The sequence below is a fragment of the Sinocyclocheilus anshuiensis genome, unplaced genomic scaffold (genome assembly GCF_001515605.1).
Source record: "Sinocyclocheilus anshuiensis isolate Anshui unplaced genomic scaffold, SAMN03320099.WGS_v1.1 scaffold876, whole genome shotgun sequence".
In the NCBI taxonomy this organism is placed as follows: Eukaryota; Metazoa; Chordata; class Actinopteri; order Cypriniformes; family Cyprinidae; genus Sinocyclocheilus; species Sinocyclocheilus anshuiensis.
In genome coordinates, this window is record NW_015549619.1 from 163445 (window position 1) to 175863 (window position 12419).

Consider the following 12419-nt stretch of genomic DNA (forward strand, 5'->3'; position numbering starts at 1 on the left):
TAAGCGCGCACGCGTGTGTGTGTGTGTGTGTGTGTGAGTGTGAGTGTGTTACCTGAGTGTATCACTAAGTGCGTGTGTCTGTCTGTCTGTGTGTCTGTATGAGTGTCTGTCTGTCTGTGTGTGTGAGTGTGTGTGTGTGTGTGAGTGTGTGTCTGTCTGTCTGTGTGTGTGTCTGTCTGTCTGTCTGTCTGTCTGTGTGTGTCTGTGTGGTGTTACCTGAGTGTGTCGAGCTCCTTCAGGTGTTTGTGTTGTGATTTTAGAGCGCTCTGTAGCTCTAGTTTAGTCTGATTGAGTTCAGTCTTCATCTCCTCCAGTCTATCAGAGCCGGATCCGACCGGCATTGCTTCAACCTGCCTCTCGCTCTCCATTCCTGATCAACAAAGAATTAAAAACCTGTATGCAGTGGAAGCTGAAGCTGGTGTTCTCAGTAGCTGATGAGCGTGTCTTACCGGCGCTGTCCTGATGGTGGCGCTGTGTTTGCTCCGCTGTGAGCATGTGGAGCTGATCTCTGAGCTGCTGGATCTCTGAGAGCAGGCTGTTTCTGTCCGTGGTGCACAGCGCTCCCATCAACTGCCTGTGCCGCGCGTCCTGAACACAACACACCCTTACAATCTGTGTTTACATTAATATGTAATACAGTGTTTCCCAATGACAGGCTGTCGGGTGAGCCGTGAAAAATGATCAAAAACTTCCTTATCTCTATTATATGTGACCCTGGAGCACAAAACCAGTCATAAGAGTCAATTTTTCGAAATTGAGATTTATTCATCATCTGAAAGCTGAATAAATAAGCTTTCCATTGATGTATGGTTTGTTAGGATAGGACAATATTTGGTCGAGATACAACTATTTGAAAATCTGGAATCTGAGGGTGCAAAAAAAATCAAAATATTGAGAAAATCATCTTTAAAGTTGTCCAAATGAAGTTCTTAGCAATGCATATTACTAATCAAAAATTAAGTTTTGATATATTTACGGTAGGAAATTTACAAAATATCTCCATGGAACATGATCTTTACTTAATATCCTAATGATTTTTGGCATAAAAGAAAGATCTATAATTGTGACCCATACAATGTATTGTTGGCTATTGCTACAAATATACCCCAGCGACTAAAGACTGCTTTTGTGCTCCAGGCTCACATAATTCGTCATTATTATTTTAAACCAGTGCTATCGGTCATCGTTATGCCTGTGTGTGGGATTTACAAACATTCAACCAATGAAAAGCATTCAAAGGAGCTTGTGACTAAACCTCGTAACGCCATTGGATCCTCAACCTGTCAATCAAACCTCATAGCTCCACCCCTCCTCCATTCAGAACGAAGTGCTGCGACGCACAGTTTGAAGACAGACGTCTACTTCTTCACAATGCAACGGTAATAAAGAACTCATGTTCGAATAAGTACAGCATTTCTTTACTCACTTTAAACGCTGTCTATAAAGGCGAATGTTTGTGTGTGTTTAACGAGCAGAGAAGATTCTTAGCCTAGTTGTAGCCAACACACTTTTGTACGTTTTAAATATCCTGTGCATAGTGCTTCGTCTTTTACATCGTGAGATTTCGGCCAAATGCATTAAACAACAAGAGAAACTGAGCGCCCATATAGCTACAATAAACTTTACAACCTGCGAACTGATGAAAACGTGATGCTGTTAATTTAGCTCTATCTATTAATTCATCTATCATATATAAAGCCAAAGTAACAGATCTGATGACGCAATGATTAATTATTGGGAAGAAGAAAAAAAAAAAAAAACACCTTTTCCCCTTTCTTTTTTTTTATATCGCAAAAAATATCTCATCGTGGACTTCACATCGTGATATTATCGTATCGTGAGATTTTGATATCGATACATCCCTAATATCTAATATATGCAGTCAAACCAAACTGTATTCAGACACCTTCAACATTTCTCACATTATATCACAGTTTATTGGCTATAGTTTATAAAACGGTAATAAAATACGAGAAGAACTGCATCAGAACAAACTCATCTTGATAATGTCAGATAACTTTGATAGAAAGGTATGCAATGAATTCGGTTGAATAGCTGTCAGCTGTTAAATTTAACCAATTTAGCTCAACTCAGTGCTTCATTTAGTTCAGTCTGTGGTGTAAAAAGCTCGCATTAGCAATTAAAGAAAAACACTTCAGCAAAACATGCTCAGGTCAAAGTGTCTGAATCATTTCTGATCCGGTAGTCCCCTGTATGAAGAGTTTCTGGGTATAATGTGTCACAGTTTACTTTATCTTGCTCTCCTCGCTTACATTAATGAACTATAGTGTCCTGCACACACTAGTAGAAAAATATCATCAATTATATCTGCTGTCTGAGTAGTAATGGCGCATGCTAACCTGCTCCGCTAGCGCTCTCTCCAGCTGGTTGAGATGAATGACAGCGTCAGCCGTGTCCAGTCGCTCCAGATGAGAGTATAAGATGTTTTTTAGCACGTCTCGCTCTTGAACAAACACCTGCTGAACAGCTGAAAGCAGCTCCGCTCGCCAGTCGCCATCCAGCTACAGACACCGAGAACACAAAACACGTCTGAACTAGCGCAGGACCAAACACGCTAAAATAAACCATAACAGGAACATAAAGGAATACATGAACTGATCAAATACATTTTTAATTGTAGTCCTAATCTATTACTTTTACCTTTATAATTTATTTTTTGAATTGTTTGAATTTTTATTTTATTTACTTTATTACTCTTTCATTTATAAATTTTTTTCAAATTTAGAGTTTTTTTTTGTCCAATCAGGACCGCCTCCCTTATTTCCATGTTGCACAAATTAAAAATAAACAAATAAATACGAAAATAAATATAAACACAAATGAATTTACAAATAAATAATAAATAGTAATTAATTAAATCATAAAATGCAAAGTTAAAATTAATAAGTTAAAATAAATTGAAAAACAAACAAACACTCAATGAAGCTTAAACACTTTATAAAAAGTAATAAAAATAACAGAAATGTAAAATTTTAATAAATGATTTTAAATTAAATACAATCAAATTTATAAAGTAATAAATATAAACATAAATGAATTCATAAATAAATAAATAATAAGTGAAAGAATAAAACATTTAAAATAAAAGGAAATATTTCACAAAGGGCTAAATATAATAAAAAAAGAATACATTTTGAAATTAAAAAAGCACAATAAAACTTGCTAAAATTAATTCAATCATTAAATGCGAAATTAAAACGAGTAAGTAAAAATAAATCGAAATAAAACACTCAAAGAAGCTTAAAACACTTCATAAAAATTAATAAAAATAACAGAAATGTAAAATTTAAATGAATTATTTTAAATTAAAAACAATCAATCAAAATTAAAAATGCACACTAAAGTTAAATAAACCTCATAAAGATTAAATAAAATGAAAATGACTTACTAAAAACAAAAGAAGAATGCAAAATTTAAATACATAAAGGATTTTAAAATAAAAACAATCAAAATGAATCACTAAAGTGTCAAATCAAAATAAATACAGGTCAAAGACGAAAAAGGGTTTAAGCATAAAAACAATAAGTGTAATACTGCTTTAAATTGTTGTGGTTTTCCCAAAATTAAAAAAAAAAATTCTGTTTAATTTAATTTTGTTTTTGTTTTTCTGAGCAAAAAAATAAATATGATACATTTTCCCCTGATTTACAGAAGACACCCACTAAAATATCATTCAGTGTAACAATCTTCTCAGGCATATTTACAACAAAAATCAATTTATGACACATTAAAAGACTAATTACTTTCACCCCAAATACTAATTAGTAGTAATTTTACATTTTTAAAATGTGCCACTATCCTAGGTTTCGCCCATTTGTCAGTAAGAATTTTTTACTCATTTAAAACAAAATTTAATATGCTCTTAATTCTTTTATATATTTTAATATGTACAGGTCAGAATAAACATGTTGTTTGAATTTTTAGATAAATATTGTGTTCCACTGAATGACAATGTAACATTATTTCAACCAAATTTTGACATTTTATTCTCCAAAACCTTAAAAGTAGACAATTTGCTTACATTTAAAGTGCTTTCTATGGACATAAAATCACTTTTGTACATTTCTTTCGATGCGGACATCTTAACATCTTTGACCCTTATATAACTGTAAATATATATTTATACAAATACATATATATATAATAAGTAAAAATAAAACAATTAAAATTACATTTATTTAGGCCTAAATATAATTAAAACGAATTGCATTTTTTTAATCATGCCATTTATTCCGTTATTTTCCTATTATTACGTTTATTAATTAATTAGTTTACTTGTAATCTCTACAAGAGTTCATGCATGATTAAATGAGCAATGTGTGTCATCAAACACAACATCATTTTTTCATTTCTTCACGGAAGTGGCCTGCATTGTGAAGGAGTTTGTGTGTGTTCACCTGTGTGTCCGTCTGCAGCGTGCTGACGAGGAGCTGGAGGGACTCGACCGTGTTCATGAAGGCGTCTCTCTCGTTGCTCCAGCTCTGAGGAGCTCGATCCGCTTCAGACAGCGGCAGCTCGGAGAGAGACAGCACCTGCATGCCCTCCTGATGCACCTCGCGCAGCAGGCTCTGTGTGAACACAGCTCCATTTACAGGCATTTACATTACATCCAATAATCAGAGCAAGGACTTAATTGCATTGTGATGTCTACATGTCACTCCCGTTTACATGCAATTTCCATTATTCTTATTATTTGCTAAGAATTGTGGTTATTTTTTCACTGCCATTATTCACATACCCCACTGCACAGCACAAAATTGGACTCAGATTGAGCAGTGTGTGTCTCACACAGACACAGACACAGACACAGACACTCACACACAGACACACTCACACAGACACTCACACACAGACACACTCACACAGACACACACACTCACACACATACAGACACTCACACACAGACACACTCACACTCACACTGACAGACACAGACACTCACACACAGACACTCACACACAGACACACTCACACAGACACACTCACACAGACACACACACACACACACTCACACTGACAGACACAGACACAGACACAGACAGACAGACAGACAGACTCACACTGACAGACACAGACAGACAGACAGACAGACACAGACAGACAGACAGACAGACAGACACAGACACACTCACACAGACAGACAGACACACTCACACAGACAGACACAGACACAGACACAGACACACTCACACTCACACTCACACACACACATACAAAGACACATACAGAGACACAGACACACACACAGTTACTGGACGCTGTTTTAATTTATTTACGTCTAATCCAAAACACTTTTGTATGGTTCTATTCCATGCTTTTTTGGTGCCAAAATCTCTTTCGTGAAGAGAGAGAAGCATGGCTTCGAAGTCAGGTAGTGATGTCTGGGTTAGCTACATACATATCTGATTAATCTAATATAGGATGCATTGGGATGCTAACATTTAACTATTAACATGCTGAATGCGCTGCATATTACCAGTGTTTCATGCTCAAATGCAATGCCCGATATTGACTGAGTTATTTGAGACGGTCATATTGCTTTTAAATAGGGATGCACGATATTGGATTTTTGCAGATAAGCCGATATTTTCAACTCATTTCGGCCGATACCGATATATTCCCTTTTGTTTGGAAACAACACCGAGTCTCTCCTGTGCGGAAATTATAAGCTAATCATTTTTTAATTTTGGTTAGTTTTTAACAAGAACTTATTTGTTAGAGTTAAATAAACAGTAACGAAGTTCTTTTATAATGACTGACAATACACTGAAGCTTTGAAAATAACTATAAATAAACTATATATCAATCGCTGCATTTTTTTTTTTCCAGAAAGATGCAGTAGCATTTTATTTTATGATTTAACATTTGTAGATGGTCTAAAGCAAAAGTTTTTTGCTCTTGAAAATATTTTAGAGCTCATAATTTGTTTAAAAAATATAACATATTACACATTAATGAATAAATCATTATTAATATAATCATTAGTGTCATTTTGTGATTTTTTTTATTCATGTGAGCTATAGCTCCTGACCTTTAAATCAAAATATACTCGTGATTTTGACTGCTTTATTTATTCAGAAACACAGTCTAAATGTTATTCGTGTATTTTACTTTCATCAGCTGATTCCGATAATATCGTGCATCCCTACTTTTAGATGTTTCTTTTTTTTAAATACTGATGTTATAATAACACAGCAGTGCTTTTTTCGTCATATTTGTTCAACAGCAGGCATACTTCAATTAAAATAGTTTCCGTACTTCATATGGCTTTGAAAACGCACAGGTGATCTCAGGAATCACTTGATAATGTAGATGAAAATATAGCACAAACCTACCATAAACACAGCATTATGATGAGAACTTTATAGAAATCTATAGTAAATTCTCTCTCTCTCGCTCGCTATAGCGTGTAACTTCAAGTTCACTGGCATTTGCATGCTTTTGTGCAGATACAAGTTGTAATGTTATGTATCTAAGTTATGTGATTAATATCATAGGATGAGTTAGGGCTTCAGTTTATTGACAAAGTCAGCTTCACCTCAGGCAGCTATTCCTTTTTAGATGCTTCTTTTTTAATAACATTGCTGCATCATAATCATAATCTAACAGTGTTCTAATCATGTGTTCATAGACAGGTTTTCTGTCTATGTAAATATTTGTATTTTTAACATTCCTTTTCATAACGGTCTTCAGATATTTTCATTATCTCCATTATGCATCCCTACTGTAAATTTCCTACTGTAAATATATCAAAACTTAATGTTTGATTAGTAATATGCATTGCTAAGAACTTCATTTGAACAACTTTAAAGATGATTTTCTCAATATTTAGATTTTTTTGCACCATCAGATTCCAGATTTTCAAATAGTTGTATCTCAGCCAAATATTGTCCTATCCTAACAAACCATACATCAATGGAAAGATTATTTATTCAGCTTTCAGATGATGCATAAATCTCAATTTCGAAAAATTGACCCTTATGACTGGTTTTGTGCTCCAGGGTCACAAATGAGAAATGGCCAAAACCATCCCTGCTCCCTGAGCTCCTCATCCGCCCTTCTTTATGCAGTCAGATGTTCTCCAGCAAACTCACCTTGATCCTGTCGGGCAGAAGGTCTGGCTCCGTGTCTCGGCGCGCTCCTTCAGGTGTGCTGCGCTTCTCCTGCTGCAGGTGACTCCCGTCTGAGAAAAAGAGGGAACGCCCCCACCCCCGCGGTGATACCGTATTACCGGTGTTGTCACACGTCGATTAACCGGTGGGAAAATTTCCTCACCGTCACCACACACACACACACACACACACACACACATGAGAATTCAATGCTTTTATTCATCAAGGACGATCACGTTCAATTGATCAAAAGTGCCAGTAAAGACATTTGTGATCTGTTAATTTCACTGACGAAGTCCATTTTCGTCAACGACATTTTCTCACCAACAAAAACCGAGACGACTACTAAATAAAAACTGTGTTTTAATGACAAAAACTAAAACTGAAATACACTCTCGTTTTCGTCAGCGAATCAAAACAAGACGAAAAGATGATTTGGGAAGATATCCAATCAGGACTGATGTCTTCTGCAGTAGTTACTTTCACTGCCGCTCAAAAGTTTGGGATCAGTAAGACTTGTAATGTTTTTAAAGAAGTCTCTTCTGCTCATCAAGGCTGCATTTATTTGATCAAAAATACAGAAAAAAACAGTAATCTTGCAAAATGTTATTACAATATAAAATAATGGTTTCTATTTTAATATCCTTTAAAATAGTAGTGTGTATTGTTAGAAAAGATTTCTATTTTAAATAAACGCTCTTCTTTTTAACTTTTCATTCATCAAAGAATCCTGAAAAAAGCATCACAGCTTCCAAAAAAAAATAACAGTTTCAGCTCTGATAATAAATCAGCATATTATTATGATTTCTGAAGATCATGTGACACTGAAGACTGGAGCAATGATGCTGAAAATTCAGCTGCGCATCACAGAAATAAATTACAGTTTAACAGATATTCACATAGAAAACAGCTATATTACATCATAATAATATTTCACTATTTTTACTATATTTTTCATTAAATAAATGCAGCCTTGGAGAGCAAAAAAGCAAAAAATATAAAAAAAATGTACTGACCCTAAATTTTTAAACATTAGTGTTTACGACTCATAACATAAAACAAACATGTATATTTGTAGTAATTATAAACCTCTCACCACTGGCGTATCCATCTTTAAACGGAGAGACCGCTGGATGTTCAGACCTCACTGACGGAGCCTGAGAAAAACATCATCTGATATCACTAACAATACAGACACATTTATTTGAGTTTAAAGGAGAATTTCAAAACTGACTATTTATCTGGTTTCTGGTTTTATTGTGAATTATTCATTAGTGCATGCTATTTAAAAACTAAATAAAATGACTATTTTCATGAATGTTACATTTAGATTTTTTACACATGTAACAAAGTAAAAAGAAAGCATTTTAATCGTCACTCTACCATCTTTGTGACTCTGAAGCAACTTCAGGGTTATTAGAGCAAACTTAAACCACAAACACATTTGTTTGGTTTGGTTTAGTTAGTTTAAACTAAACATTAACTGAAATAAAATAAAATATACATAAAACTTATTTTATTTTAGCTAGTTGCCAAGGCAACATTTCTCATTTTCATTTAGTTTAACTTGATGTACTAAAATAACTAAAACTAAAACAGAAATATTTTTTTAAAATTATATATTCATATAAAAACAAAAACTATAAAAAAAACGACAAAAAACTAAATTACTAAAACATTAAAATTGAAAACAGAAAATATAAAAATGAAAAACTAATTAACATTATTAATAAAAACTACAGTCAGTGCAACATTTCTCATTTTCATTTAGTGTAACGTGATGTACTGAAATAACTAAAACTGAAATAAAAACTAAATTTTAAATGAAAACAGAAAATATAAAATCAAAAAATAAATATTAAAATATAAAAAAATGATAAAAATATAAAAAAATATTATTAATAAATATAAAATGAAATAAATAATACAAATGTAAAATTACAATAATTAAATAATTTTAAAATAGAAATATCTCATTGATACTAAAATAACACAGACCCTGGGTTTCACAGACAAGGCTTAAGACTAGTCCCAGACTAAAGTGTAAGTCTGAGCCGTTTCAACTGAAAGAAACTTGCTCTGATTGATCTTAAAATACATCAGTACCTTTGCTTCGTCTCAAGAGGCACACCAGTAATGTGTTTTCTAAGGCACGTTTATGAAAAATTACTTAACCCCTTAACTGTCATCCCCGTTTTTGAAAATTCACGAGTGCACTATCCAAACTTAAATTATTATAATTCATGAACGCTTTTGAATACAGGCCTAAGGCTGGTCTCTTTTTAAAGAAGACAATTAGCAGATTATTACAGAAGTGAAAATCATTTAATAAAATGAAAGTATTAAAAGTTATAGAAGTTTAAATTTACTGTAAAGAAAATGTATTGTACTATTTTTATTTAATTTGATATAAAATAAATATTTTTAAAAATAGTATAAAATATCAAATTAAAGCCATATGCCTACATAAGTTGTGTTCCAAATTTGAAGTTGATATTAAAAAAATTGAGGTTCATATGCAATTTTGTTTAGGCGTTATACCACAAACAGCCACCGGGTGCCACCCAAACTCCATTGATTTTTTTTAATGCATTTCTGTCACAAATCTATTAATTTCTCTCTCAATATTATGTCTATCACAAAATAACCACCAATCTAATGGAATCTCGAGACTCAGACCTTCCCAACGATATGCACTTTGTCAAGATTATAAAGTTTTGATTCTAAAATACCGTAATACATTTTGTAATATGACACCCCCGCTAAGAGGGAGAAGACCGCGAAAAGATATTAAAGTACCACTTCAATGATAAAGCAATGTCCGATTTCAAAATGGTTTTCACAGGATGAATTTTGAGATTTTAAGCTTTCAATGGTATATAACTTATGATGATTACTAAAACATGAGATGGGGAAAAAGGCAACGAAATAAAGCCCTTTTGTTTAAAAAAGTCAGAACTGCTGTTATGATTTGTCAGACTCTTGGTGCACTCTTGTCATAAATGAATCTATTACTGTTCCTACATAATATGTAACAAAATAAAATGGTAAAATATCTATTTAGGAGTCTTAGACCTTTCCAATGATTACATTAGGATTTAATTGTACTATAGTGAAGTAAACTTAGGCGTCCCGTATACAGTTAAGAGGTTAAACTATGGCCCAGTCCTGGCTTAGTCTAAGCCCTGTCTGTGAAACACAAGGGTAGCTGAGTGAATGAATCACGCATATATCTGACCTGCAGTGTTAATTTCGCTGACGAATAATTTTCGTCAACGATAAAATAAAAAACGAGACGAAAAAGTTAGCGAGGGACGATTTGGGAAGAGATTCATTCAGAACGAATCTGCTGCGTGGTTCGGAGGTTAGATGCGCACATATGAACCGGCGGGACATGAGCTAACATACACTTGCTGCACGTCGCATAAAACGTTCAAAAATGTCAATATGAGCAGACATATGGATAAATCTGACGACGCAAGAGAGAACTCAATTCGGTCCGGTTTGCTGAAGCATACACTGAAGCGCACACACAGAGAAAGCGCCTCTCACAGTACTCTTTCGCGTCGCATGAACGGAGAATTACATACACAGAATGATGTCGAATTGTCAGTTTTGACGAGTATTCACGTAAACACAGTTGATTACGTCTTAAGTGAACGTAAACAGTAGAGAGAACGTGTATCAGTACATTGCATCCATTGCATCCGTGCATTCGGTTTTAAAGGGACAGCAGCCTAATTTAGTTGCTATTGAGTCATTGATATTAATCAAGCAACAACAGAAAGACAGAAAATCACGCACTGCTCTTGACTGAAAAACTTTAGTAGCCCTAAAGATGAATCTAAATTTATTTATAGAAATAAATATGTCTGCTTGAAAGAATGAAGAATATGGTAAACATGTTGCTATAAAGAATGCATAATTAGCCTGTGTAACCATAAAAAGTAGACCATGTTCTTGTTCTTTATGAGAAGTGGTTTTATTTACGGCATTTTAGTCAAAAGACTATGACTAAAACTAAATCTGCTGTCAAAACGAACACTGCTGACCTGTGAGCTCTGGAGCGTGTGGATGGCGTCTCTCAGCACTCGGCACTCGTCCTCCAGCCGCTGGCTGTCTCTCCTCAGGCTCTCGCTCTCAGAGATGTGTCTGGCCTCCATGTCCAGGATCTCAGCCGCATGCAGCTCCTGCATCTGTGCGATCTTCTCCTCGTATCCCAGCATCACCTCCTGCAGCGAGGAGCTCTCCGACTGCTCTGAGGAGCTCCTGTGGGCTTTTCTTGTGCTTCTGTCCATCCCATGATGCTCTCCTTTCTGTTTAGGCTGGGACGGCTCCTCGCTGGATTTGGCCAAAGCGGTCTGGAGCTCCTGAACTTTGACCTTCAGCTCAACGATGGACGCGTCTCTGAGCTGAGAGAGACACAGAGAGCTGAGTTACGTCTGTGTTTCTGTGAAAGTCTGGACTGATGATTTAGCCAAGCTCAGGTTTTATTCTTTAGTTCTGTGCATTATTTTGCTGCTGTCACTCCACACAATCGTGCGCTAAAATGAATTAAAATTATAAAAATGTGAAATTATAATAAATTAATTTCAAAATAAATAATTTATAATACATTATAAAATAATTAATATAATAAATAATAAATAATAATACTAATAAATTAATAAAAACTTACTTAAAACATAATAAAATCATAATAAAACATTTAATAAAAACGAATAAAATAAAAAATGGAAAATAAGTAAATTATTTTAAGTAAAAAAACAAACATTCCAAATAAAAATGCACTCACTAAAATTTATGAAATAATTAAAAATGTACATTAAAATAAATAACCCAAACCTATGGAAATAAGACACGTACAAAAAAGTAATTAAATCATAAAAATTAAAATTATTTTAAAATAAAAACAAAATTATAAAATAATAAGAATGTAAAATTAAAATGCATTACATATTTTTTTTTATTAAAGCAAAGGAAGCACTTATCAATTAAATCATAAAACATAACATTTTAATAAAATAATTTTAAAATAAAAACAATATAAAAAAATATATTTATATTATATAATAAAACATGTAAAATTAAAATAATTTCAAAATTAAAACAAATCAAAATAAAATACTCAGTAAAGTTAATTATATCATTAATGTAAAATTCAAATACTACACACACACACACACACACACAGACACTCACACACACAGACGCAGACACACACACACAGACACACACACACAGACACTCACACACACACAGACACAGACACACACACAGACACAG

General features: G+C 33.8%; 1 protein-coding gene across 1 annotated transcript in view; it reads right to left on the reverse strand.

Moving 5' to 3' along the window:
* LOC107659344 (A-kinase anchor protein 9-like) overlaps positions 1 to 12419 on the reverse strand; it is a 137082-nt gene that overhangs the window by 25235 nt on the left and 99428 nt on the right. Inside the window, exons 38-44 of the mRNA XM_016448259.1 lie at positions 11186 to 11545; positions 8230 to 8290; positions 7116 to 7204; positions 4419 to 4589; positions 2361 to 2522; positions 450 to 588; positions 217 to 370 (exon numbers count right to left, since the gene is read on the reverse strand). Coding sequence (XP_016303745.1) covers positions 217 to 370; positions 450 to 588; positions 2361 to 2522; positions 4419 to 4589; positions 7116 to 7204; positions 8230 to 8290; positions 11186 to 11545 — 1136 coding nt within the window. The remainder of the gene's footprint in view (positions 1 to 216; positions 371 to 449; positions 589 to 2360; positions 2523 to 4418; positions 4590 to 7115; positions 7205 to 8229; positions 8291 to 11185; positions 11546 to 12419) is intronic.